A 25,047-nucleotide genomic window follows, 5' to 3' on the forward strand; every position below is an offset into this window, starting at 1 on the left:
ATAAACATCAAGAATATACACCGACAGTGGATACAACTACGTTATACTTACTTGTCACGTGTAGATATATGCCATAATATTTACAACAACAAAAAAAGATACCAGAGGTGTTTCTAGTATCCTTGCGGAGTGAAAGCAGCAGAGTAACGTTATCGACTAATTCGCGAGTTAACGTTAGCTAAAGTAGTTAACCTGCTAACCGAAGTCGGGTAAAACACTGCGTTACTCGAGGAGACTGGGAGTAAACCAAACCATAACTCGGGTATTCCTCTAAATGTAGTCGTCTATTGGTTTAATATATTTTAAAGCACCAAAATAAAAGTAATACAAGTAAAGCAAAACAGCCAGAACCCTAGTCTTGCCCGTTAATGTTTCGCACTCCAGTCCAGTTAATGGCGCTGTTGTGTTAAATGAGGGCACTCGCAGACCTGGAATGACAGGAATGTGGCGCTTAGTGACTTATGGATGGTTGTACAGCGGGGAAAAATATTTATTTGATTATTTACTTACATTTATGATATTATTTATGATATTACTTACAAAGAAATTAAGGGTCTGTAATGTTTATGGTAGGTTTATTTTAACGGATAGAGTTAGAATACCCCCCCCCCACAAAAAAATAAAAAAATAAAAATAAAAGGGCCACTTTCCTGCAGAGTTTAGCTCCAACCCTAATTAAACACACCTGAACAAGGCAATCAGTGTTTTCGGGATTACTAGATAGATACGGGCAGGTGAGTTTTTATGAGGGCTGAAGCTAAACTCTGCAGGATAGTGGCCCTCCAGGACCAGATTTGCCTATTATAAGGTTAGAGATAGATTTGCATTTCAGTGAGTGAAATAAGTATTTGACCCTCAACAAACCAGCAAGAATTCTGGCTTCCACAGATTGGTTGTGTGCAGAGTATACTGTAATTACTGTAATCGTTACTGTAATTTGGTTACTTTTCCTGGTAACGCAGTAAATCCGATTCATTTTAAATTTATGTAATTTGATTAAAGTTACTTATGCAGGTAAAATCACGTTACTTAAGTTATATTAACAGAGAATATTTGTTTTGAGAATATTTGTTTTCAACATGAGATATACGTACTTCATTAATAGACACTATTAATTTAATAATAGACACTTCAAGCTTTATTTAGATATAGGCCTATTGTATTTCTCTGGTCATTTTCATTCATTTTAGTGACTCGTTTAAGGAAGATATTCACAGAGACTGAATGCAGAAAAGTGTACTCTATTTGTTTCATTTATTTTACAAAACAAAAAAAAAGTTTAGTAGATATTGGGAGTGTAGGCTATAAAAATAATAGGCCACTTGTGTTATTTTTCAGTCATTATTAAATTAATGAAAGAAAGTAACTTGAAAATAAAGTAATTAGTAATCTGATTACTTTTTAAATGCAGTAGGCCTTAAAAATGTAATTAGTAGTATTTGTAGGGGATTACTTTTTTTGAGTACACACTGTTTGTGTGTCCATGTGGAACACAGATTCGTCCTTACACTTCTTACTCCTAATGTCAGCTCGTTAGGTGAATAAGACATCTGTCCACACAATCGGTATTATTTTAACCTTTTCCAACACCCTGGGACCGATATAAAATTGGTTCGACATTGTCAGACATCAGCCTCGGAAATCCTCAATAGTTATTTAATGATTTACCACAAGATAAAAAATCATAAAAGTCATAAAAAATAGGTAGCGATAGAACTGTATGTATACATAGCCAACAGTACAGTAGTAAGTGTCAATTTAGAATAAAAAAAAATTCAAAGCTTCATTTGTAATGAGCATAGTATGCGGCCTCTCACTTAATGTGGAAAACTTGATGTGGCCCTCCAGTCAAAAAGTTTGCCCACCCCTGTTATAATGTAAAAGTGTAGGATAGGGACCCTCTGCAATGTGCAAAACCAATAGCAAAAAAAACACAGTTATTCCCTCTAAATGCTTCACTTGTGAAATGTATAAAAAATGTCTGTCTTATTACTGGTTCATAAAATAACTTTTAGATGTTGGTTTTATTCACAGAACTAGGCCTACAGCACAACAAAAGCTATTGAAATAGAACAATTGAGAAAAGGATTGCAAAGCATTACAAAAATTGTGCAGTTTACCGCCCCCTAGAAGAAGATATTGCAATTGTCTTCACCAAGTTTGACATTCTGAAGCTTACATAAATTAATGCACACAGTTTGATTTGTAAACTTAAATGGGTGTGTCTTGTTACTTGTTCAAAGAACAATATTTACAGCCATATTTTACTATCATATGTAAATCAGGATGCACGCTATGAATTGAAGTTGAAACACATTCATTTTTTAAACATACAGTATTCCATCTGAACTTCAAAGTGTGTGTCTTGTTACTGATTCCTAAACAAAAATGTAGATGTCGGTTTTATTCACAGAACTAAGACAACACATGATATTAAAATGTAAACAAATACATCAATTCATTTCCTATAAATGCACTCTCCTACCTCAATTTCTAAGGGGTGTGTCTTGATGTTCCTAAATTAATATATCAGTGTTGTCTCTGACATGCACAGTTTATGGCACAGACTCGTTTAAAGTTTGCCAAAGAACATCTAAATGATTCAGAGAAGGCTTGGGAGAATGTGCTGTGGTCAGATCAGACCAAAATTGAGCTCTCTGTCATTAACTCCACTCGACGTATTTGGAGGGAGAGAAATGCTGACCATGACCCCAAGAACACCATTCCTACAGTCAAGCACAGAGGTGGAAACATTATGCTTTGGGGCTGTTTTTCTGCTAAGGGTACAGGACGACTTCACTGTATTGAGGGTCAGATGGACGGGACCATGTACTGTAAAATCTTGGACGAGAACCTCCTTCCCTATGCCAGAACACTGAAGATGGGTGATGGATGGGTCTTCCAGCATGACAATGACCCAAAACATACAACCAAGGCAACTAAGGAGTGGCTCAGGAAGAATCACATTAAGGTCATGGAGGCGCCTAGCCAGTCTCCAGACCTCAATCCTATGAAAAATATGTGGAGGGACCTGAAACTTCGAGTTGCCAAACAACAGCCAAGAAACCTTAAGGATTTAGAGAGGATCTGTAAAGACGAGTGGACCAAAATCCCTCCTGTGATGTGTGCAAACTTGGTGACCGACTACAAAAAACGTCTTACCTCTGTGCTTGCCAACAGGGGTTTCTGCACCAAGTACTAAGTCATGTTTTGCTTGAGGATCAAATACTTATTTCACTCACTGAAATGCAAATCAATTTCTAACCTTCATAAAATGTTTTTTCTGAATATTTTGTTTGGTATTCCGTCTCTATCGATTAAAATAAACCTACCATAAAAATTACAGACCCTTAATTTTTTTGTAAGTAGGCAAACTTACAAAATCAGCAGGGGATCAAATAAATATTTTCCCCACTGTATGCATAGTCATTAAATCTGTAAGGGACTTATTAGTTTGTCGATGAGTCACATTAATTGTTAGGAAGCTTAAAAGTAAATGGTTATTTTAGGAATGGCTTTACTTGCAGATGTTCAACATGGCAACATGAAATATACTCTCTTATATTGCAGATGTTCAACACTTTCACTCAGTAGTTTCTAGTAATAAATATATCATTTAAAAATGTTTTTTTAATGTATTTGAGAAACAGTTCTCAGACTTCTCATTTGTTTTGAAGCTGTGCTGGACATTCCATCAACACCCACTACTGATCAATAACATGAACTACATATCATTAATCAAGACATAAATTGTCTAGATTGCGAAAACAAAAACTGTGTTCTTATAAAACATTACATGAAAATCGTTAACACTATTTGTGAAAACTATTTATGTCCTTCAAACAAATGCATGCTATTCATGTACTAAAGCCATTAAAACACTTTTTGCAGGACTTCTTTTATAGTTTTATTCCATGAGTTAACAATCAAACAGTTTCATGTTTGCGGATATGAATTTTCTGCAAGACAGAGTGAAAGACTACAAAGCAGTGAATTGTCCATAGTGGGATCCAAATCAATCTGTTTATTTTTTACATAAAGCAAAATAGAAATATCCAGGGGAAGTTCTTCAGGGGAAGATTTACAGTGAGGACATGGGGAATGACGAGCTGGTGGTCCAATCAGTGGCTAGGCTCTGGGAGAAAAGGAAAGTCGCATTAGATACAGAAAGTTTTTTTTTTTTTAATATATACACATCTCATAAATAAGCATTTTTAGCAAAGCCTCAAACTATCCTCTAGACCAGTGGTGGGGAACATTGATTCTGGAGGGCCTGTGTCCCTGCTGAGTTCAGCTCCAACCCTAATCAAACACACCTGAACAAGCTAATCAATCATCTTTTTTTTTTTTTTCAGGGTTGGAGCAAAACTCTGCAGGGACACAGGCCCTCCAGGATCAACGTTCCCCACCCCTGCTCTAGACTAAGGTTTCATGTATGAATGAAAAAGTAAATAGGGGCAGCTGTGGCCTAATGGTTAGAGACTTGGACTCGAAGGTCGCAGGTTCGAGTCTCGGTGCTGGTAGGAGTTGTAGGTGGGGGGAAGTGAATGAACAGCTTCCACCCCCAGTACCGATGGCTGAAGTGCCCTTGAGCAAGGCACTTAACCCCCAGGATATATAGCTGCCCACTGCTCAGGGTGGGTTCACTTCTCACTGCTGTGTGTGTGTGCACTTGGATGGGTTAAATGCAGAGCACCAATTCCGAGTATGGGTTACCATGCTTGGCAAATGTCACGACTTTCACTTTCAAGACCCAATGGGGTATGTGTCGAACATCACCTGACCAAACTGGAACACAGGTCACATTGCATCTACTTGTTAGAGAAAGTGTGACAGCATTATGAACTTATGGGAATATCTATGGACTTTTAAGGCAACCAGTTAACCTACCTAGTTTTTTTTATTTTTATTGTTGCTATTTTATTCAATCTTAATATCAGAATGTTAGAGAGAAGAAGAGAAAACAAACTCCTAGATATCAATCTGCATATGTGATGGACATCAGTTATGACCATCTTTAGTATCTGCTTTGAAGCAATCTAGAGTAAAACAGCTCCATATTTAATAAAGCACATGCAAAAGACCTGAACATGAAGGGATGTGACCTGTTTTACAGCATGGAGAAGTTTACTGTGCTTAACCCCTATTTTTAATCTGTGAAGTTATTACAAATGTGTAAAATATTATTTGGAAGATACTGAGTTGCTTAATTTTTTACTTCTCACTAAAATACGTATACATCTATTATTTATGAATCTTAATTTTATGATTTATTTGTACATTTTTTTTTACCCGTTTTCTCTAAACAATTTTCTACCCGACACATAAAACTCACATGTGGAGCCAAGTTTGAAAGCCTCTCTCCTTGACTTAATTTTATTTTATTTTATTTATTTTAAGACCTGCTTATACTTACTTGACTGCACTGCTTTCTTCTTTCCTGTAAAACAGTAATATTATTGTTAATATTAAAAAAAAGAACATAAACAAGCTCTTGAAATCGTCTCTGTTACAGAAAACTAGAAATTTCTAAAAATATTGTGTAACAAACTGTCTATGAAAATTGGCTGTGCTTAGAAGACACAGAAGACAACATACAAATTAATAATTAAATTACAAGAAAAATGTTTACGAAGTTCATTGTTATATGTACCACAAAATAAATAAGGGTTTATGACATTTTGACAGTATGCACAATACTAAAGACCTCTTCAACAAACTTGACCTCTCACCTCCATATGAAAGTTTGTAGTACATGAAACTCATGATTCCTACACCGACCCACATCTCCTGGTATGCTTTGGTGTAGTAGGGGGCCACTTTAGTCCACCAGCCAGTGAATGCAGCACCTGCCATCTAGTGATTAAAACAAGGATAAATGAACATTTGTCTAAAAGGCTTCAAAATCATGTAACATTATCATACATGTTTGAACGTGCAAATGCTATAAGGACGCCCCATAGAGGAACAACACAAACAGCACCTTTAAGGACATTAATCATTTATTAACAGACCAGCTCGAGAAAAATGCACACTATACGAGGTCATTAAGATAGTGACCCCCCCCCCTAAAAAATAAAAAATAAAAAACATTCCCATTATTTCACTTTCAATAAAGCGAGTTTATGCCAATCTCAGTTCAGTTTAAAGATAACGCGTCACTTAAAAGGCAAATAAGTTCAGCTCTTTTTACCGTCTAATATAAAAACAAAACTACCGCAGAGATTATGAAAATCATTCCGAGGTTCATGTGTGCCATTCAAGTGTCAAGCTTGAGCCATAAACCAATGTTGATTCATTTAAGGCGCTCAGCAAGGCCTTGAAATATACAGTCCAATAACCGAAACAAATAATGTTTTAAACGACAGGGGATCTTCTTGAAATGGTCAGTGTTTATTTAAAACCTGCAAACTGAAAACATTTACATTTATTATAAGAAAACGTACTCACCTCTAGTATATAAGTACTGCACTGGACCACTCGGAGAAGGTCACTGTTCAGCGAGAGCTCAGTAGAGGAGACAGCGGAAGATCTTTGTAGATTTTCCGCTTTGTAATTAAAAGCACCGGCACCAAAATAAAAGTCCTTGTGTGAATTTAAAATTTAATTTTTTTTGTAACGCTTTGATTTTTCGTTGTCCAAATTGGATTTTCAACTGGCTCAAAATGTAATTAAATTAAATTATTAAAAATATTAGCCCCACACAATCGATAGATTTAAAAAAGAAAAGAAAAAAAGTATTTTTTTGGTTTAAAAAAAGATAACAGTCTCTTGTTAAAGTTGACTTGTCAACACTGGTGTGACAAATAATAACTATACAAATACAAATTAAGTTTTGTTAACATTTAATTGTGCAGGCATTTCAGTGACAATGGACATGAGGATAACAATAAAACAGCGTCCACAGAAGCAAATAAATAAAATGAAGCATGTTACACAAACGTATCAGTATCTTTTCTTTTTCTTTCTATAGAAGAGACAACAACAATAGAATATGCAGAAAATGTGATAAGACAATACTTATACAATATACTATATTTGGTTTATCATCTGCAGGCTTTTGTAGTAATAAACGCAGCGTCCACTCTGTGAGGGAACCTCGTTTTGTCTGACCTACTGTAGTACTTATACAGCAGTCAAAAGTAATTGTCATGTTTGCATTGCTTGTGAACATTCCTCACTGTGAACAACTACCAAAACTGTACTTTGTCTGCCACCTCTAGTCCATGCTACATGACGAACACAGATCTGTCACTATATGATAAAAGGCAAGAAAAGATTGCAAAAAGTATGGGAGAGGTGAAAGTGCTGCTGTAGGTAGTTCATGGGTATATGCAGCAAGCAGGATCACTGATGCGGAAAGGCAGTGATGCAGTCCTCTCCCCTCAGGCTAATCTCTGCTCTGTAATTCAGAAATTTAACTCTGAAAAAATATGTTTGGATATCTGGGTTGACTGCTCTGGGTGTATGTGCTAATATGCGAGTGATACTTTCAGTTTGATCATTAACTGTAGACCCTGGAAAGCTACAGCACAAAGAAAATGTGTAAATGTAATTAGAAACAAATGCACACAAATGCAAAGGCAGTTATAAAGTTAGACAACATTAAAGCAATTGTTCTAAGAACATTAAATGATCAGAATTAAAATTCTGTAATCATTTATTCAGCCTCATGACATACCTACTGTATATGCTTTTATTTTGTCCATAAAACACCAGGTTTTTTTTAGTTTTTTTTTTTTACTATTTATTTTAAATAATTACGATGTTGAATTTTTAGTTAAATTTTTTGGATTGAAAACACACACACCTACATTATTGATTGAGTACAAAAAGATTATGGCTCATCTTCCAAATTTTAACATCGCATACATCATCATGTTAATCACTTTTGATCAGTCTAATTTACTTAAACTTAAGAACAGGATTTGATTTTCCAGTGCAAGTGTAGATCTGTGTGTAGATCTGAGACCTAGGGAATTTGCAAGCAGGAAAGACATAGAAAATGGCCGCATGGACTTTTCTCATGAGGAAACAATTATTTAAGAGGTGGCGATTTCATATGAATTTGTAAGAAGTGATTTGTATGAAAATGTATGCTTTTTAGTCAATTTAAAAGGCTTTAAGTTAAGGTCCACCCCTAAACCTAACAATCAGCCTGATGCAGGGAGATCATACACAAACATAAATGAGAAATGAGACTACAAATTCATACAAATTAGCCATCAATTTGCCAAAACATAAAATCGTTATGAATTGCCATGAGAACGTTAAACTTCTAAAATCACAATGTGGTGCTGTAGGCCTCATAAGCAAAAGGATGGCAAAAGGGCAGACTCCAATCTCTGTGAATGGAATAGGGGCAGGCAGCACGCAAATGTTTATCCACATAACTAGAAATAGTAGGAATTTCCTCCCTGTGCTTCCCTGACTCCTCTGATAAAGAACTAGATACATTTCCAACAATTCGATTTCTGTCATTACTCTTTGTAGGTGGACTCGGAGCAGAAAGAATTGTTGATGGAGCTGAAGTGGGTGGACGTCTCTGCATGCCGTCTTCCTGTCTCCTCAGGAGGTCTCTAAGAACTTTCTTGAAGACACCCACCAGTTCCCAGGGAGGAATGTCATTGTGGGCCAAAAGATCATGGAGCCTGGGGGCAAAAAATAAAACAATATTCAAGTAATATCACAGGAGCACAGTAATCATAGTTGTGCTGATATTTAGATCAACTTCATAATTGCGAGTGAGTACCTTATTTTCCGGAGTATAAGTCGCACTTTTTTTCATAGTTTGGCTGGTCCTGCGACTTATAGTCAGGTGCGATTTATTTATCAAAATTAATTTGACATGAACCAAGAGAAATGAACTAAGAGACATGAACCAAGAGAAAACATTACCGTCTACAGCCGCGAGAGGGCGCTCTATGCTGCTCAGTGCTCCTGTAATCTACACTGAAGACATAGAGCGCCCTCTCGCGGCTGTAGAATGTAATGTTTTCTCTTGGTTCTAAATAAATGCGACTTATAGTCCAGTATATATGTTATATATGTTTCTTCCTCATCATGACGTATTTTTGGACTGATGCGACTCAGGTGTGACTTATAGTCCGAAAAATACGGTACTGCTTTTGTTCAGAGATGACAAGTAACAAAAAAAAGATGCCGTGGCTACAGATTAAGAATTTGGTCCCTTATCTTATTAATTTGTTATTTTGTTTTAGTTAAAGCACGACCAAAATTTCACTAAATTAAAACTAGGGAACGAATAAGTACAGTGTGGCCACAATTTACGTAAAATAAGAGAATGAATTAGTCAAATGTGGCATTCTTAGTTTGTGGACATAATATACTTTTTTTTCCACATGTTGCATGCAGCACTCCATGATTTTATACAGCAGTTTATTAATAAACAAGTGTTTAATATTGAGTAACTTTAATTTTAGTCTGTTTTGTCTATTTTTTGATCTGGCACTGCAAAAGTGAGAGATATTTTTTTATTTCGAGTTTTACCTGGAAAGTACAATAGTAGTGTGTGAGGGTGGGATGCGGCCACAGAGGCGCTCTAGCTGGCGGTGTTCAGAGGCAGGGATAAGGGCAAGCAGGCTTGGGCATGCTGGGGGGTGATGGTATCCCATAGTGCCATGGTAAATGAAGTACTGGAACTCCTCCTCTTGAACCTGAAGTACTCTTTGCTCCAGCTGACAAAGCATCTCACGTAGCAACATCCGACCTGGGCCTCCACATCCATTTGTGTGGGGCCAACCTATGAAAGGCATAGCTGGACTGCAGTGTAGGGGTAATAAAAAACATTGTAGGTGTAACATGTGGCTAAAACACTGTATACCCAAGTGAATTTCTTATTAACTATCATCATCCTCCGTAAATGAACTGTGACAGTTTTCACACTGTATTACATCAAGCTGTGTAGTCCATCCTGAAATGGCAGTTAAGTTAATTCATCAATGTACACTTCTCCCATTCAAGCAAATTAGCATCTGCAAGGACAGTTTTATTTTATTTTTATTTGTCAACCAACCAAGTAATTATGTAAGTAAGCAATGATAAACAATGAGAATGAGTCATGTTGAGAAAGCCTCAGAGCGCACTTCTGTTTGAAAAGCCATGCTAAAAACAAGCTAGCCTATTTGACGGTCAGGCATAAAATGCATTTCACTTTAATTTATCATAGTTTTACAAAGCACTTGACATTGCTGGCAAATTTCAAACTATGCCATGCTGAAAATAAAAAACGAACTAAGCTGCTGGTTGTGTTTTGGAATATGGTTGCTGGTTTCAAGCTGGTAAGGCTAGAAAAAAAGTAGGTAAGCTGACTGACCAGTCATCTTGTTCCAAAAAACAAGCTTAACCAAGCTGGTTGGACCAATTGTAGATGGTTTGCTGGTGGTCCAAGATGGTCTGCCTAGATAATGACCAGCTAAGCACCATCTCGGCCAGCAACCAGCTTTAACCAGTTGAAATGTTTCAAAACATTAGACCTAATTTAAACGAGAAAAGTTCAAATGGACAGAGATATATAGAAATAGTGCTTTGAGAAAGACATTAGATTGAATGGAGAGGTAGAGAAGAGGACAAAAATCTAGGCAAAATGAAAATAGAAACAGAAGGAGACAGACAGAAAGGCGATGGATGGTGCAGAATTGAAATGAAATGATTCACCACAATTGATATGGGTAAAGTTTAGCAACAGAGGTGAAGAATACAGTAAAAATACAAAAAAGGACATTTTTACCTTGTGGGTCTTAGAGGTCGAGGTCCATGATGCTTTGACTCCATCTGGTACCACCAAATTGCATTAGATAAAGCAACAGAAAGAAATAAAGAAGATGGTAAAATAAATTAAGTGTTTGAACAAGAAGAATGACAGTCAAGCTGAATCAGAGGAAAAGCAAGGAAAGAAAGAAGAGAAAGTGTGTGCCAGTGACACGCAGCAATGTGCAGATGACTGCGACGGGCAAAGTTGAGATGAAGAATGTGAAATTCTCCCGTCCACCGCAAACTGCCTTCTGTCTCTCTGATCTGATAACCCAGCCCACTCTGACTCGCATGCCCTCAAACATGCATTAACACACACACCATTTCAGCTCATATAACAGAAATAACACTCAACACAAACACTGACAGATATGGTTTGAAGTATGCATCCTGCTTTCCATCTTTCAATGCACTGTCACGCATCCTACAGTCTTATATTAAGCTTGAATATCATGCCTCAAAACCTGCCTAGGGTAAATCAGTCTGGGGTTCTTGTTTTCCACAGTAAAATGCTTAATGCAGTGTGGCAGTCAGAGTAAAATTATCTGAAAAACAAAACAAAATGCACTCTGTGTCAGCATGTAATGGGACCCAGTGCCAAGGGGAATTATGTCAGAATACAAGGGAACAAAATGAGAGTTCCTGGTCCACTCAACAATGTGACACGCAGATGAATAACCCTGTATTCTTGAGTGGAAGATGATGGTTCTCACATCATGTATTCTAAATCATGGATTTATCGAATTAATACAGGCATGTATTCAGTCTGAGAAGGTAATTGTAAAATTAATCACTGTTTATGGACTTTAGAGATCCTTTGTATCTACTAAAAACAAAGTTGTGTGTGTGTGTGTGTGTGTGTGTGTGTTATACTTCACATTTGACTAGAATGGCCAACATGATTGTATATGATTTGTTTGCAACTGTAATGTATCCAGCACCATGAAAATCTTAATAAGGCAATTAAATATACACATTAACCAGCACTCTATTAACTATATTTGGTACAAGCATGGTATGCTCATGTTTGTGGATGAAAAGCGATTATGCTCATAAGCATTGATCACAGATTGCAGTTGGTGTCCATATGGAAGCCTCTGGGAAGGCTGCAGGCTGGATGGTCTTCTGAGACTCATAATCTCAGCCTAACACCTGGTTCTGGTTCTGGGTCAGGTCAGGGTAAAGCACCAGACTGCTGGCCATGCCACCTGCCCAGTGAACATGCCATGATCCCAAAACACATCTAGATTACATGTGTAATAATAAAGTAGTGCAAACTGAAATAGAAAACATAAAAATATTAGCAACATTGTTGGCAGCATGCACAAGCACATAAAATTGGGGGTAAGTGTTCATATAAATGCATCTCTGAGGGTAATTGACTGTTTTAGTTTAGATAGCATTTTCTTTTCATCTTGACCCTGTATAATTAAAGTGTATTATAATTCATTTAAAGTGGAGTTCATAAGCGCTGCTTTCTTTACAGCAACAACTAAGGAAACACCATAGCTGTTCCATAAGTGCCACCTGCTGGCGGAGAGTGAATTTGTGTTCTCTCACACAAACACACCTCCCCCTTTTCTTTTTTATTCTTGGGGGGTGGGGGCGGAGGCGGGGTATGGAAGATAAATCCTCATCATAACAACAACAATAATAATAATAATAATAAAGTATGGCAGATATAATTATGCAATTTAATTTATTAATAATTAATTAATTAATTAATTAATTAATTAATTAATTAATTTTAATGATCATATTTAATTCAGGCTACTGACACACATAACCAACCAATTGTAACTGGACAGACATGAACTTAAATACACAGACCAAATGAGGATAATTAACAAGACACACCTGAACAGAATGACAAAATCAAATCAATAACCATAACAACTAACAAGACTGAAGACAGTACAGACAGGTAGTTCAGAAATAGTGTGACAATATATTATTTATTTATTTTATTTATTTATTTATTTTTGTAGGGGAATATAGCAGAGAAAATTGTCCCTAAAACATTTTTTTGAGGTCATCCTACATTGCTAGAAATGGTGTTGCCTGTTATACTTCCTTTCCCATTCCTAAGATGTGTGCATGTGTGCATATGTGTGAGTTACAATGCAATTTGTATCTCTTCCTCACATCCTGAGTATGAAAAGGTAGACCATGTCGGCAAAACACTTCACATCAGATCATTGTCCAGTTATTCCTCTACTGCAGACTCAGACGTTAAGACATGACATCACCTGATGTCCAAATATTTCTGTCTACTGTGTCATGTTGTATTATTTTCAAGGAGTGTAGGAGCCACAGTCTTTCTACAGTTCATTTTGTTCCTCTGTCTTGGAATAGCTGGGAACTTGCTGTACAGGAACACAAAACTAATTCAAGACATATCTGCGGGACTTTTCAAACAATTCCCATCTTTAACTGTGAGCTGTGTATCTTCCTTTTGTACTAAGGGAGAAAGAAAAAATGAGCTGGAAATGGCACAGGACCTTGCACTGCCCTCTCTAAAAACCCTCTGTACCCAGAGGAGATTCAGGCCGTCACTGCAGTCAGTCTCAAGTCTTCAGACAGAGTGAATGTAGCAGCCCTGTCACACATACCCACCCAGAACGAGGCTAATTGTGAGTGTCAGTCTGTGTTTTGAGGTGGGTGATGGCCACTGGCAGGGCGCCTGTTCATGGACAGTGATGATTTGAGACGTGGCTGGTGTGCACACATCGATACATCAGAGGGCAGTGTGCATGCTTACATAAAGAGGGGCTATATATTATTTTTGAAATTTTATTAAATGTTCTTTACTTCGTCATTTGCAAGTATTATTGCAGCAAAAACACCTCAAACATTCATCTACAAACCACAATATACCATAAATATTCATTATAACTATTTAACATGTGAACGATAGTTGAATATTTGACACTGAAGACTGGAGTAATGACTAAACTGAAAATTCCGCTTTTTCTCACAGGAGTAAATTAAATTTTAAAATCTATTCAGATGGAAAACAGCTATTGAAATTGTTGTACAACATTACTGTTTCTACTATATTTTCAATCAAATAAATTGCATCCTCTGTGAGTGTAAGAGAATTCGTTCAAAGCCATTAAAATTTTACTGATGCCAACAGCGGCAAAACTTAGTAATGATGGGCCCCAGTGCCGTCTGTTACGAGTCCGACGGGCCCCTTGACCTGCACGGTTATGAAGCACAGCGCGCGTGTCGGGAACCCATAAAAGCGAATTTGTGACTAACCTACTTAATTTAGACCAATTAAAATCAGTATCTGATCTGTTTCTTATATTAAACTGAAAAGTTATCTTTGCATGCGACACGTCAAACATATTCTTGCTCTTGATATACAATCAATATATTAATTCACTAATTATATTGTATTATTAATTTTTCTATTTATATTAATATAGCAACTTCATCTTGCTTAAAGCCAGCGAGTCTCTTCTTTCATTGCAATTTAACCAGTGTTTAGACAGTGATGGAGTTTGGTTTAAGCTGTCATCCACCAAACAAAAGTTGGATGTGATCACTGACTCCACTCTCTGTTGCATGATAACTGTATCATCAAAACGTATTTCTGTCACTGCTGTTATAGTGTCTGCCCTGCATCTGCCTCTCTCTCTCTCAGGATCAGAGATGCTGCAACTCATTAGATCAAGCTTAGCTGCTGTAACTGAGCCATTCCTCTTATGCAGTACCTTTTGAACTCAATGACATAAAAAATATGCTGCACTCTAAGAAAAAAAAGATACAAAAGCTGTCACTGGGGTCTCGGATCTTTTCAAAAGGTACACATTTGTACCTAAAGTGTACATATTGGCACCTTAAAGGTACATATTAGTACTGAAAGTGTATGTATTAGTACCTAAAAGGTACAAAAGTATACCTTTGAAAAGGTACCGCCCCAGTGACAGCTTTTGTACATGTGAGTGTGTGGTCAGATACTTCAAATGGAATAATTATAGCTTAACTTTCACAAACTGCTTAGTGTGGGTTTAAAAGAAAAGGGTATCCTGCAAGTTTACAATATTTTATCAAACAGACAATACAAATAAATGCCATAATATTTCACATAATGAATTATATCCATTGCTAATGCTTACTAATGTTTGTGCTCTTGTTTTCCCTCCAAAATGATGCCATTTCCTGAAGGATGAAATTATGAAAGACCTTGCTTTTATTAGTTGATTAGGATATTAGGTAAAAGTCGGCTGGATATCGAAAACATGTCTTTCTGAAACATTTAGATCAGAGAAAAGGACACATTATATAATATTTTTCAGGGAACTATAACTTCTTTCATGATAGTAGGAATCTAAACTCACTTCTACTGGTCTTCTAAAGTGCTTTAGATGTTAGTAAAGGTTACTGCATCACAGCTCCACTGACTCCTTATCGTCACACATACTGTACTACAAATTCTAATTACTAAAAAAACCTTTAAAGCCTGACATATGAAATAATAGTCCGAAAAAAAAAGTAATCTTTAAATAAATGTTTTTACAAAGTTGAATTTTTTTTATATCATATTTGTTAAATCAGTCTTTTATGGCCCATATAATGTGAAATACTGAGAATGTGGAGCTCACAGAGAAGGGAAAAATCATATAGTACATTGTGTAAAACAGATTTTGTTCTGCCTTAGACATTTGTGTATCAAATATGATAAGGCTTTAAGCCTATAGATGGTCGACATCCAGCTGATTTATTGTATTCTTAAGCATTTTGAGATCTTTTGGTTTGTGAAAGTCACAAAAGAAGCCAAATCTATTCTTATTGCTACTGGAATGGGCAGAGAGAGCCAGAGGGAGTGTGTGTATGTGTGTGTGTGTGTGTGTGTGTGTGTGTGTGTGTGTGTGTGTGTGTGTGTGTGTGTGTGTGTGTGTGTGTGTGTGTGTGTGTGTGTGTGTGTGAGGGAGACAGAGTGAATCCATTAGGCCTGTCTGACTAACTGTCAGTCGCATGTCCTCAGGTAAACAGAGAGGTAAGAGCGTGCATTAAGAGTTTTATCTCTGACATCTCCGCTGGCTCTTTTATGATTACTAACCATTATGCCCAACATTCTTCAAAAGTCTATTTCACTTCAAAGTTTTTTGAACAGCCCTTAATTTCTACCTTTCTCTAGCCATTTAAAAACTAACCAACCAACCAAAGTATAGTTTCTGCTCTGATCATGTGTTATTGACACAGTCATCTGTGTCGGTTTTCACAGATAGAAACGATGTTAAATACTGTACTCTGACTCTGCTAGATTTTAAAATAGTTTTGGGCACTGTTGGCTTTTTCACCCTGTCTTGAGGTGTATTTGACAAGGAGACATTGGTCATTCATGTTGTGCTTTTGGCAGTTTGTGTTTGTGAGGGTACAGTTGATCTTTGAGTGAGTTCCTGACATACAGCAGGCACCTCAAGGCCATCTTCATGAACATCACTGAATGTCAGCAAGGTGAGAGAAAGGTCTTGAGATTTTAGAGACATGGAAGTACAATAAATATGAATAATTTATTTATTCATTTACTTAACAAATAGAGTAACTCCAAAGGCCACATGGAATTTGACCTTTTATTTGTTGAATTGACATTTGGTTAATTCTTTGAAAGCATGTTGTTGAATGTATTATAAAAATAAACCTTTTCACCAAACTGAATTTTGACAAGATAATAGAAGATGTTAATTAAAGCAATTTATTGATAATTTATTGATATACACTACCATTCAACAGTTTGGGGTCAGTTTTTTATTAATACTTTAAGTTTAATAAGTAATGTTTTTGAGCAGAAAATCATCACATTAGAATGATTTCTGAACGATCATGTGACATTGAAGAGTGGAGTAAAGGCTGTTGAAAAATTAGATTTGCAATTTCAGGAATATATAAAATTTTAAAATGCATTAAAATAGAAAAAAAATATTTAATTGCAACAATTCTTAAATATATTACTATTTTTTACTGTGTTTGTGTGATCAAATAAATGGGTGAACATAAGAGAATAAAAATAATAATAATCAAATAAACTTTTTTTATTTTTATTTGTAACTCTCAGAAAGCAGGTAGTTGAATATATTACGAGAAACAGACCTTTTCACCAAACTGGATTTTGAAATTATTTAGAAATGTTCATTATTAACAAATAAATATTAATATCACATATTTGGCAGCAGAGGGCATCCCTTGCTCAGATAAGCCTTTTAACTTCTCAGTTGTGTTCATATCGGACCTTTAACATCTTGTGGCTTCAATGTTTCTCAAATGAATGAGCTCTATAGCCATTTGGGGCAGCACTGAGTTGGTGGTTATAAATGACTCCTGACATGCTTTTACTAGTACTGATAAGATTCATATTTCACATCAAAGAGTGCTGTGGCCTAATAATGTGGGACAGGACTGCTGTTTGTCTCCAAGAGCTCAAATGAGAAGACCGCTTACTTACTGAATGTATGTTAAAGTAGGCTAGTTTGCTCAGAAATTACAGCAGCACGGCAAAATGAACTTTTCTGGTTTTTCAGTTCCAATATCTAAACGTTCTTAAATAAATAGGCTAGACATTTGCTTGAAAAGAAAAATGGTGTGACAGGCTAAGGATTCTTGTTTTCTGATAGGCTATGTAGGCTGTACAAATTAAGCAAGTTCTTGCTTAAAGCAACGTTTTTTTATATTTTTACCTTAAAATATTAGTTTTAAAGTCATTCTGATGATACACTGACTTTCTTTGCTTCCAATGTTCAAATGGTATGAAATTCCATGAAAAAGGCAGATTTAGTTTTACAATAATGCATGTCGACAGCTGTCCTCGGCAATTACGACAGGACTTTTAAAAGATGGGAAATCAATTAAGTCAGAATGATAAACTTTCCTGAACATTTTATTTTTCTTTCCCATTTTATTTATATTTTCCCCCTTTTTTCCCATTCATGAACTGGCCTAATTTTGATAAATGTCGAGAAAATCATCTTGCTTGGCAAGTAGGTTCAGTTAAAAGCATCTTGATTTTAGGATAGATACTAAAACAAGACAAAAATGCTAATTAAGAAAATCACTTTTCCCAGAATAATGATCCTGTAGATTAAATGCAATGAAACAATTTAAATTTCAGTCTGGCTTCATAAAACTAGTAGGCTATATAGGCACTGAAATGTATGATTAAAGAAACATATTAACTAATCACTAACGTTATCTGATGACATGTCAACGTTAAGAGGTTTTTTTTTGTTTTGTTTTTAAATCAAATTTGAACAAAGAACACAAAGTTGAGTAATAATTTCCTGTTTTGGTGATCACTGATGACTTCCAGCCCTTCGGATGCTGAGCACCGCACCCACTGTCAGAACATTTCCTATTGTCCCTTCACAATGGTTCTACCCCACTCTCCCTCCCTCCCTCCGTCCCGTTCCGTCTGTATTTTGGAGAGGGGCATCGTCTCTCTCCTCTCTGAGGCGCAGTTCTCTGTCTCACCAGCAGAGGACGAGGCGAGCTCATCAGAGACGAGTAGCCTACGCTAAAATCCTATTCTCCATAAGCCGTTATTGTTCTCCAGAGTAATCATTTTTTTGTTTTGTAAAAATGCAGAAACTTTTCTGTTAGGGTTAGCTTACTGTATTTATAACTAGCTTGTAAAAACATGTCTATGCAGTGTCTCCAGTTAGATACCTAAGCAAACGTGTGTGTGTGTGTATGTGCATGTTTTTGTGACATATCAGGACACAATTCTATATAATGACATGGGTATGACACAGGTATTAAAAGGAGAGGGTGACTTATGAGGACATATCCCATGTCCCAATTTTTCAAAGCGCTTATAAATCATACAGAATGAGTTTTTTTGAGAGAGTAAAAATGCACAAAGTTTCCTGTGAGGGTTAGGGTTAGGTGTAGGGTTGGAGTAGGGCCATAGAATATACAGTTTCTACAGTATAAAAACCATTATGCCTATGGGATGTCAAACAAACATGTGTGTGTGTGTGTGTGTGTGTTGCAAGTCATGCCTGCGAGTGGAAACAGCGCTGTTGTCCAAGTCCGTTCCACCTGTTCCTGGGGCGAAGATGCTACATTTGGACAACAGACAGGTACACTGGGCACACCCAACAATACCCGCTGACAGATGGGCAGCGTCCTAATTAATGATCTAATTAATAATCATATGTAACACAAACATCACTGACAGGTAGGCTACATATTGAATTCTTGAAGCTGCAGTAATGCTTTATTTCACAACTTCCTTAAGAGTTATACATTCTGCTCTAAACCTTTCCCAGTTATATATAAGTTAAATATATATATATTTATTTATATGGAATTATTTCACACTAAATAAAGGCAAAGCTAAATGGGATGCTTATTATAATGGATTTATTTTCGATTTTTGTAATCTTATTTAAAGTAAAAGTTTGATCATGTTGTGTGGGCTAATTGTTGTTAATACATGACTTAACAAAAACAATTTAAGTTTGATAATTTGCAGTTTTTTGCAATCTAAATTATAACTTTTAAATATATGCAATGGTATTTTATCCTTAAAAGTTAGATACTTTTTTTTTAAGTATTTGTATCAGTATTTGGATCGATAATATCAATTCTTAATAAACAGATGCTATTAAATATTATTTACAAATTCACAGTCAAAGCAGCATCATTGGTTACTACAATATTAAAAGTTGAAAGATGAGCCATAAAGAAATACATTTAAGAACATTTATTTTCGCATTCAGTATTGAGTACATCTTAAGTGCAAATAGTTAAGAGTCAATGGCTAAAAGAATGAACAACACTTAACATAGTACAAATATTGACAGATTCTAGCTGGCAATCACTCACTGAATCTTCCTTCTCCTCCTCTTTTGTTTAGTAATATATATATATATATATATATATATATGTGTGTGTGTGTGTGTGTGTGTGTGTGTGTGTGTGTGTATAAAGATCAATAACAGCACCTAAAAACATTAATGTCTGTAGCGGAGCCCTACTTAAAAGAAACATACTGTAGAGCTACGAGTGAGCTGACCATATCTAATCAGAACATTGCTAAATAGTTGCGTTTGTGCCCAGATATAATGAACCTCAGAAGATCCATGCGTCTAGCTGACAATGACGGTTGTTACTTATGTTCACAGATATACTGATAGAAGAGGAAAGGCCCCACCTAACACTCAAGTCACAAAAAAGCTTTTTTTTTTTTTCCAAGAAGAGAGTGTCACTGGAGAGGAATAAAGCTGGAGAGATCCTTCACGTACTACAGAGATTTTCAGCACAGCTAAGAAAGCACATGAACTTAAAAGATAAAAAGAGAATTAATCAGCACTTAAGACTCTTGACTTCATGCACTTTATGAGCAACACATACAAAAAGAAAAAAAATCACATCTAGTCTTTTTGCCAGATTTGAATTATATGTTTCAAGGTTACTTTTACAATTCTTTATAGTTGTACTTTGACTAGATCCTTATTTGAGAGACAGCACGCTTCACTTTTTTTCTTTTTTTTTTTTGTCTATGGTTACAAGGCGAGGATGGGACTTCTCCTGCACAGCTCAGCCTTTGCTCTAGATGTCACAAAGTGTACAAAGTAGAACTATGTTCCAGTGATTTATTTGTGTCTGATTTCTGTGTGTGTGTTTGTGTGTGTGTATGTACAAAGTGGAACCCTTGATCATCTTTCAGCTCTCCCAATAATGGGGTATTCAGACGCTCACAACATCCTCCAGGGGGCCCTGTGGGGCCTATTCAGCCTTTCGTTTGGCCCCAGGAATCTTCTCCTTGATCCTGAATCAAAAATACACATTTATATTATATTATATTATATTATATTATATTATATTATATTATATTATATTATATTATATTATATTATATTATATTATATTATATTATATTATATTATATTATATTATATTATAAAACACATTTATATATGTATATATATATATACACACATTTCTATTAAACTGTAATAATATTTCACAATATTACTGTATTTTATATTAATATACAGCCTTGGCAAGCACAACAAATGTTATTTAAAAAAAAAGTAAGATATTATATTTTATTCTATTCTATTATTATTATTATTATTATATTATTATATTATTATATTCTTAAAGGGAGTACTTACTTTCCTACCACAGAGTTGACTTGGGTTTTTATTAAGTCCAGATACTGATCAATCTGTGCCTAGAGACAGAGAAAGATTTAAAAAGTGAGTCATTGTAGTTATAGTGCTTATGAATTATACATGATTCTAATTATACATGGTAACTATGGTGCCACTCTGACCTGGTATTTCTCATAGACCACAGGCATCGAGAACATGGACACCACCACTGAAGCAAGATGCAATGCAAATGTTAAAAAATGGGACAAAAGAGTACATAATCATTAACTTCAGTAGCCTGCAATTTAAAAAGCATTCATTCATTAATAATTCAAATTACAGGCGCATATGGAATCAAAAAAAGGTGCTCACCCATAATAAGAAGAGTGAGTCCATTGAAGAGGGCTCCCAGATAGGTCAGCAACCACATCAGCACTGCAAACTTGAGTCAAACAAACAGAAGTTCATACACACAAATAACGTATGCAGGTATATGATTTATGATGCTTTTCTGTGCCAGTACTGACACACTAAACTAAACTTAACTAAACTAAAAGCTAAACTAAAGGATTGTAGAAGTTCATAAAGTGTTAAAATTAAAATATTTTTTTGATAAAAAAGGAATAATAAAAAAAGACTATTCCACAAAATAATAAAACTAAGCAGCTGTTTTCAACATAATAAAAGAAAATAAAAAATGTTACTTCAGTACCAAATCATCATAGTAGAGTGATTTCTGAAGGATCATGTGACACTGAAGACTGGAGTAACGATTCTGATAATTCAGCTTTGTAATCACAAAAATAAATTTAAATGTTACATAATTTAACCCTTAACATTTATTAAATAATTAAATAATTTTAAATTACACAGATAATATTACTGGTTTTACTGTATTTCTGATCAAATAAATGCAGACTGGGTGATATATATATATATATCACCCATATATCACTTTATATATATATATATATATATATTACACAGTATACAGTATACACACACACACACACACACACACACACATATATATATATTTCTGATCAAATAAATGCAGACTGGGTGATTGTTTAAAAAAAAAAGTATATATATATATATATAGATATATAGATAGATAGATAGATAAGATTTTTTTATTATTATTATTATTTTCATTTTTTTTAATCTTACCAACCCCAAACTTTTGAACAGTAGTGTACAGCAGGAATGTAGTGCAAACGCTTTGTCATGCATGCTGTATCTATGTATGAGAAATCTATTCAAATCCAATTAAAATTTATTATCATTCCTTTATCTCCCATCATTTCTATACTTTTCTTTTAAGTATCATTTTAAGGAAAAATTGTCAGATAACTGAATAACCCCAGTGTAGATTAAATTGAACATAGGGTCACCTTTAGTGAGTCCACCAGATCCTGCACCAGAAACAGCCTGCGCAGTTCTTTCAGTGTGCTGTTGATATAATACTGGGTGTTTTCTGCGTACTTCTGCATCTGATCATGGGACAGTGACATCTCCACCTCCAGATAAGCTCTGCATCCACAATAAAACAATGTTAGTAACTGATTGAGTGACACACACAGTCTGTGCACACACAGCAGGCTTACTTGAAGGGATGTCCCTCGTCTGTTTTCTGCACAGCCTGCAGCACAGACTTGTAGACTCTGAAGCTGATGGTTGCGGAAAGGGTGGCCAGGGCCAGATAGGCCACCACGCTGACCACACTGAACTGCGTCAGAGAGAAGAGCAGCAGCAGTAAACTGCCAAACACAAGCCCACTCTGCTTCAGGTTCCTCCAGTACAGCAGCTCCATCGCTGGATGAACAGAGAGAGAGAAAGAAGATCAGGTGGGGTCAAAATCATGCAGATATGAGATAGGATGTGTGGTAGCGGTTTACAATAGGCATAAATCTGTTTGTCATTGATTGTTTTAGGATCCACAATTCAACATCCACTGAATGACATGACCTATGATGATGTAATAAGTATGTCTGAATACTCTATATTTGTGACAGAAAAGGCAAAAATATAATATCTGCTTCAGATTGTGAAGTGTAAACCCGTGAATACTTTCTTATGCCATAAGACTACGGAAGCAGAGGAGATTATAGGGATAGATCACCTGCATGTCATTCTGATATTACTTTATTTCTTCTATGGAACATAAAAGAAGATCTTTTTTTAAATATTTTTTGGTCAATATAATGGAAGTCAATGTTCTACAGAACAAAAGTCATGGTTTGGAATTACAAAGTTATTCCTTGTGGCTAAGTTGTACTTGTTTATTGTTGATTACCACAAAAATTTATAATGACTTTTAATATGTGTGTGTGTGTGTGTGTGTGTGTGTTGAGTACAAATCTTAAAGCATATAATGATATTCTGGGGAATTGTGTCTTTCTAATTTTATAGCAACAGTTTGGACAGAAACCTTTTCTATTCTGACAATGTTTGTGGTTCAAAAAGAAAAGATTGATTCAGTCAGTGTGGAAGTGTGAAACTTGACTGGTCTGCTAAAAGGCAAGTCCTAATCCCAGCTGAACACCTCTGGTGTGACTAAATGCAGACCTTGATATATTACTAAGTTGGCATTACAATATATTTCCTGAAACTCAAAAATTATGAGAACAACTTTACAATTTAATCCAGATTTACTAAACATATTTATATATATATTATATTTTCATTTAGCTGACGCTTTTATCCAAAGCGACTTACAATTGCTATATATGTCAGAGGTCGCACGCCTCTGGAGCAACTAGGGGTTAAGTGTCTTGCTCAGGGACACATTGGTGTCTCACCGTGGATTCGAACCCGGGTCTCTCACACCAATGGCATGTGTCTTATCCACTGCGCCAACACCACCCAACACCACCAAACATGGCAAATTAGTGTAAAAATGAAATCCCATAAAAGTGTAATGGGAGTGCAAAGTTCTGCATTTCCACTATGACGGCACAACAATCTACTAGGAGCAGTGCAAATTAACATTGCAACCAAGCAGAGCTGATCGTAATCAGGTGTGTGCAATCTACTAACAACAGTTAAATATTCTCCTCACCAGAAATGTTGTATCTGAAAGGGACACGCCAACAAATGCCTATGCAGTAAGATCGGCCACAAAATTAACTGTGTCCACGTCTTTTCATCAAATTTTTCTCTGCATGTCTTTAGTAAATCCTGACAACATGCCAAAAGAGTGTTTGTTGTTACAAGCTGATATTAGATCTGGCCCTAAGATTCATATTTCTGGCCCTTTTTTTCAATTACCTCTGTTGCTTATTTGTTTTTTTTTCAGAATGCTACAATATTGTTGATTTAACATAACTTCTTTCCCTTTAATCTTTTTTTTTATTTAACAATAATTGTATTTCAAACATATTTTAAATTCATTTTGAAAGCAGCCATAGGAATATGAGTCATAAGTAGAAAATAGTTGGTTTTTCATCATCTACTGTCTTTCCATGTCTGTCTCTGCATTCTTTCTGCACAAATTCTTGGAAACATTAAAAAAAATTCTGGCCAAATGACAGCATGGTGGCCATGGCAACAGACTGGAACCAGGTGCACAGCTCTGGCAGTGCGTGGTGCCTCTTTTTAAATGTTATATAATGTGATGTCCATCCTTAATCTCCCAGACCAAATGTGACAGTAAACTATAATTGTGTTTAAGGTACTGAATGGTTTTAATGCAGGCCAATACAACTTACAACAAACAGGAATAAAGACAAAGTACACCCTAAATGGTTTGTTTACTAACCATCGTTTACCAGTATTAAAAAACCTGAAAGCCTTAAAATCTCAAACTAAAATTTCCCAGCATTACCTGGACTTTTGTGAGCATCATTACTGTATTGTTGTACGTATTCTCACAGCTATATACATAATGTGATTTAATTGATTTGCAATATCTAACCGACATGCCAACAGACATGGGGACAAGGATTCTGTTGTAGTCGCATAACATCAGTCCACTGTTTCACCACACCCATTCCAGACCCCTTTCATCCACTCTTTATTTTCCAGCCAATTTAAGATGATGCAACATAGTGACTGAACTCAAGAGGTTAAAAATTAAGCAGCGTATCTAGCTCATAATTATAATCTGATAGCAGCATGTCCCTGTAATCACAGGTATGTATCTAAGCGGAGCTTCATGGGCTGG

At 35.7% G+C, this 25,047-nt stretch overlaps 4 protein-coding genes across 6 annotated transcripts in view; all 4 read right to left on the minus strand.

The window, feature by feature from the left end:
* The window catches only part of ppp1r13bb (protein phosphatase 1, regulatory subunit 13Bb), a 57,625-nt gene extending 57,254 nt beyond the window's left edge, over positions 1–371 (minus strand). For both annotated transcript variants that reach the window (XM_059512984.1, XM_059512983.1), the window contains exon 1: positions 52–371. The gene's annotated coding sequence lies outside the window, so the exon portion shown is untranslated. The remainder of the gene's footprint in view (positions 1–51) is intronic.
* A 3,511-nt stretch (positions 372–3,882) lies between these two features.
* Positions 3,883–6,570, minus strand: atp5mj (ATP synthase membrane subunit j). The gene is made up of 4 exons (XM_059513537.1): positions 6,451–6,570; positions 5,733–5,856; positions 5,417–5,440; positions 3,883–4,135 (listed from the first exon to the last, which is right to left on the minus strand). Exons 2-4 carry the CDS (start codon positions 5,854–5,856, stop codon positions 4,122–4,124), a joined length of 162 nt encoding a protein of 53 aa, XP_059369520.1. The 5' UTR covers positions 6,451–6,570; the 3' UTR covers positions 3,883–4,121.
* Positions 6,571–7,806: 1,236 nt separating this feature from the next.
* On the minus strand, positions 7,807–11,166 carry rd3l (RD3 like). The gene is made up of 3 exons (XM_059513538.1): positions 10,751–11,166; positions 9,511–9,783; positions 7,807–8,651 (listed from the first exon to the last, which is right to left on the minus strand). The coding sequence occupies exons 1-3, from the start codon at positions 10,792–10,794 to the stop codon at positions 8,285–8,287; spliced, it is 684 nt and encodes a 227-aa protein (XP_059369521.1). The 5' UTR covers positions 10,795–11,166; the 3' UTR covers positions 7,807–8,284.
* An 8,759-nt stretch (positions 11,167–19,925) lies between these two features.
* rtn1b (reticulon 1b) overlaps positions 19,926–25,047 on the minus strand; it is a 38,117-nt gene continuing 32,995 nt past the window's right edge. For both annotated transcript variants that reach the window (XM_059512987.1, XM_059512988.1), the window contains 6 exons: positions 22,490–22,697; positions 22,277–22,415; positions 21,255–21,324; positions 21,065–21,111; positions 20,904–20,962; positions 19,926–20,554 (listed from right to left, as the gene is read on the minus strand). In XM_059512987.1, coding sequence (XP_059368970.1) covers positions 20,512–20,554; positions 20,904–20,962; positions 21,065–21,111; positions 21,255–21,324; positions 22,277–22,415; positions 22,490–22,697 — 566 coding nt within the window. In that variant the 3' untranslated portion in view covers positions 19,926–20,511. The remainder of the gene's footprint in view (positions 20,555–20,903; positions 20,963–21,064; positions 21,112–21,254; positions 21,325–22,276; positions 22,416–22,489; positions 22,698–25,047) is intronic.

Source organism: Carassius carassius, chromosome 27 (assembly GCF_963082965.1).
Source record: "Carassius carassius chromosome 27, fCarCar2.1, whole genome shotgun sequence".
Taxonomy (NCBI): domain Eukaryota; kingdom Metazoa; phylum Chordata; class Actinopteri; order Cypriniformes; family Cyprinidae; genus Carassius; species Carassius carassius.

Coding starts and splice junctions, on each gene's coding strand:
- atp5mj (XM_059513537.1), bottom strand. CDS start 5,856: ATGGCAGGTGCTGCATTCACTGGCTGGTGGACTAAAGTGGCCCCCTAC. Junction 5,441..5,732: donor CTACAAACTTTCATATGGAG/GTGAGAGGTCAA, acceptor ACTGTTTTACAG/GAAAGAAGAAAGCAGTGCAG.
- rd3l (XM_059513538.1), bottom strand. CDS start 10,794: ATGGAGTCAAAGCATCATGGACCTCGACCTCTAAGACCCACAAG. Junction 9,784..10,750: donor CGACCTCTAAGACCCACAAG/GTAAAAATGTCC, acceptor CCTACACTGCAG/TCCAGCTATGCCTTTCATAG. Junction 8,652..9,510: donor ACTACTATTGTACTTTCCAG/GTAAAACTCGAA, acceptor TTTTGCCCCCAG/GCTCCATGATCTTTTGGCCC.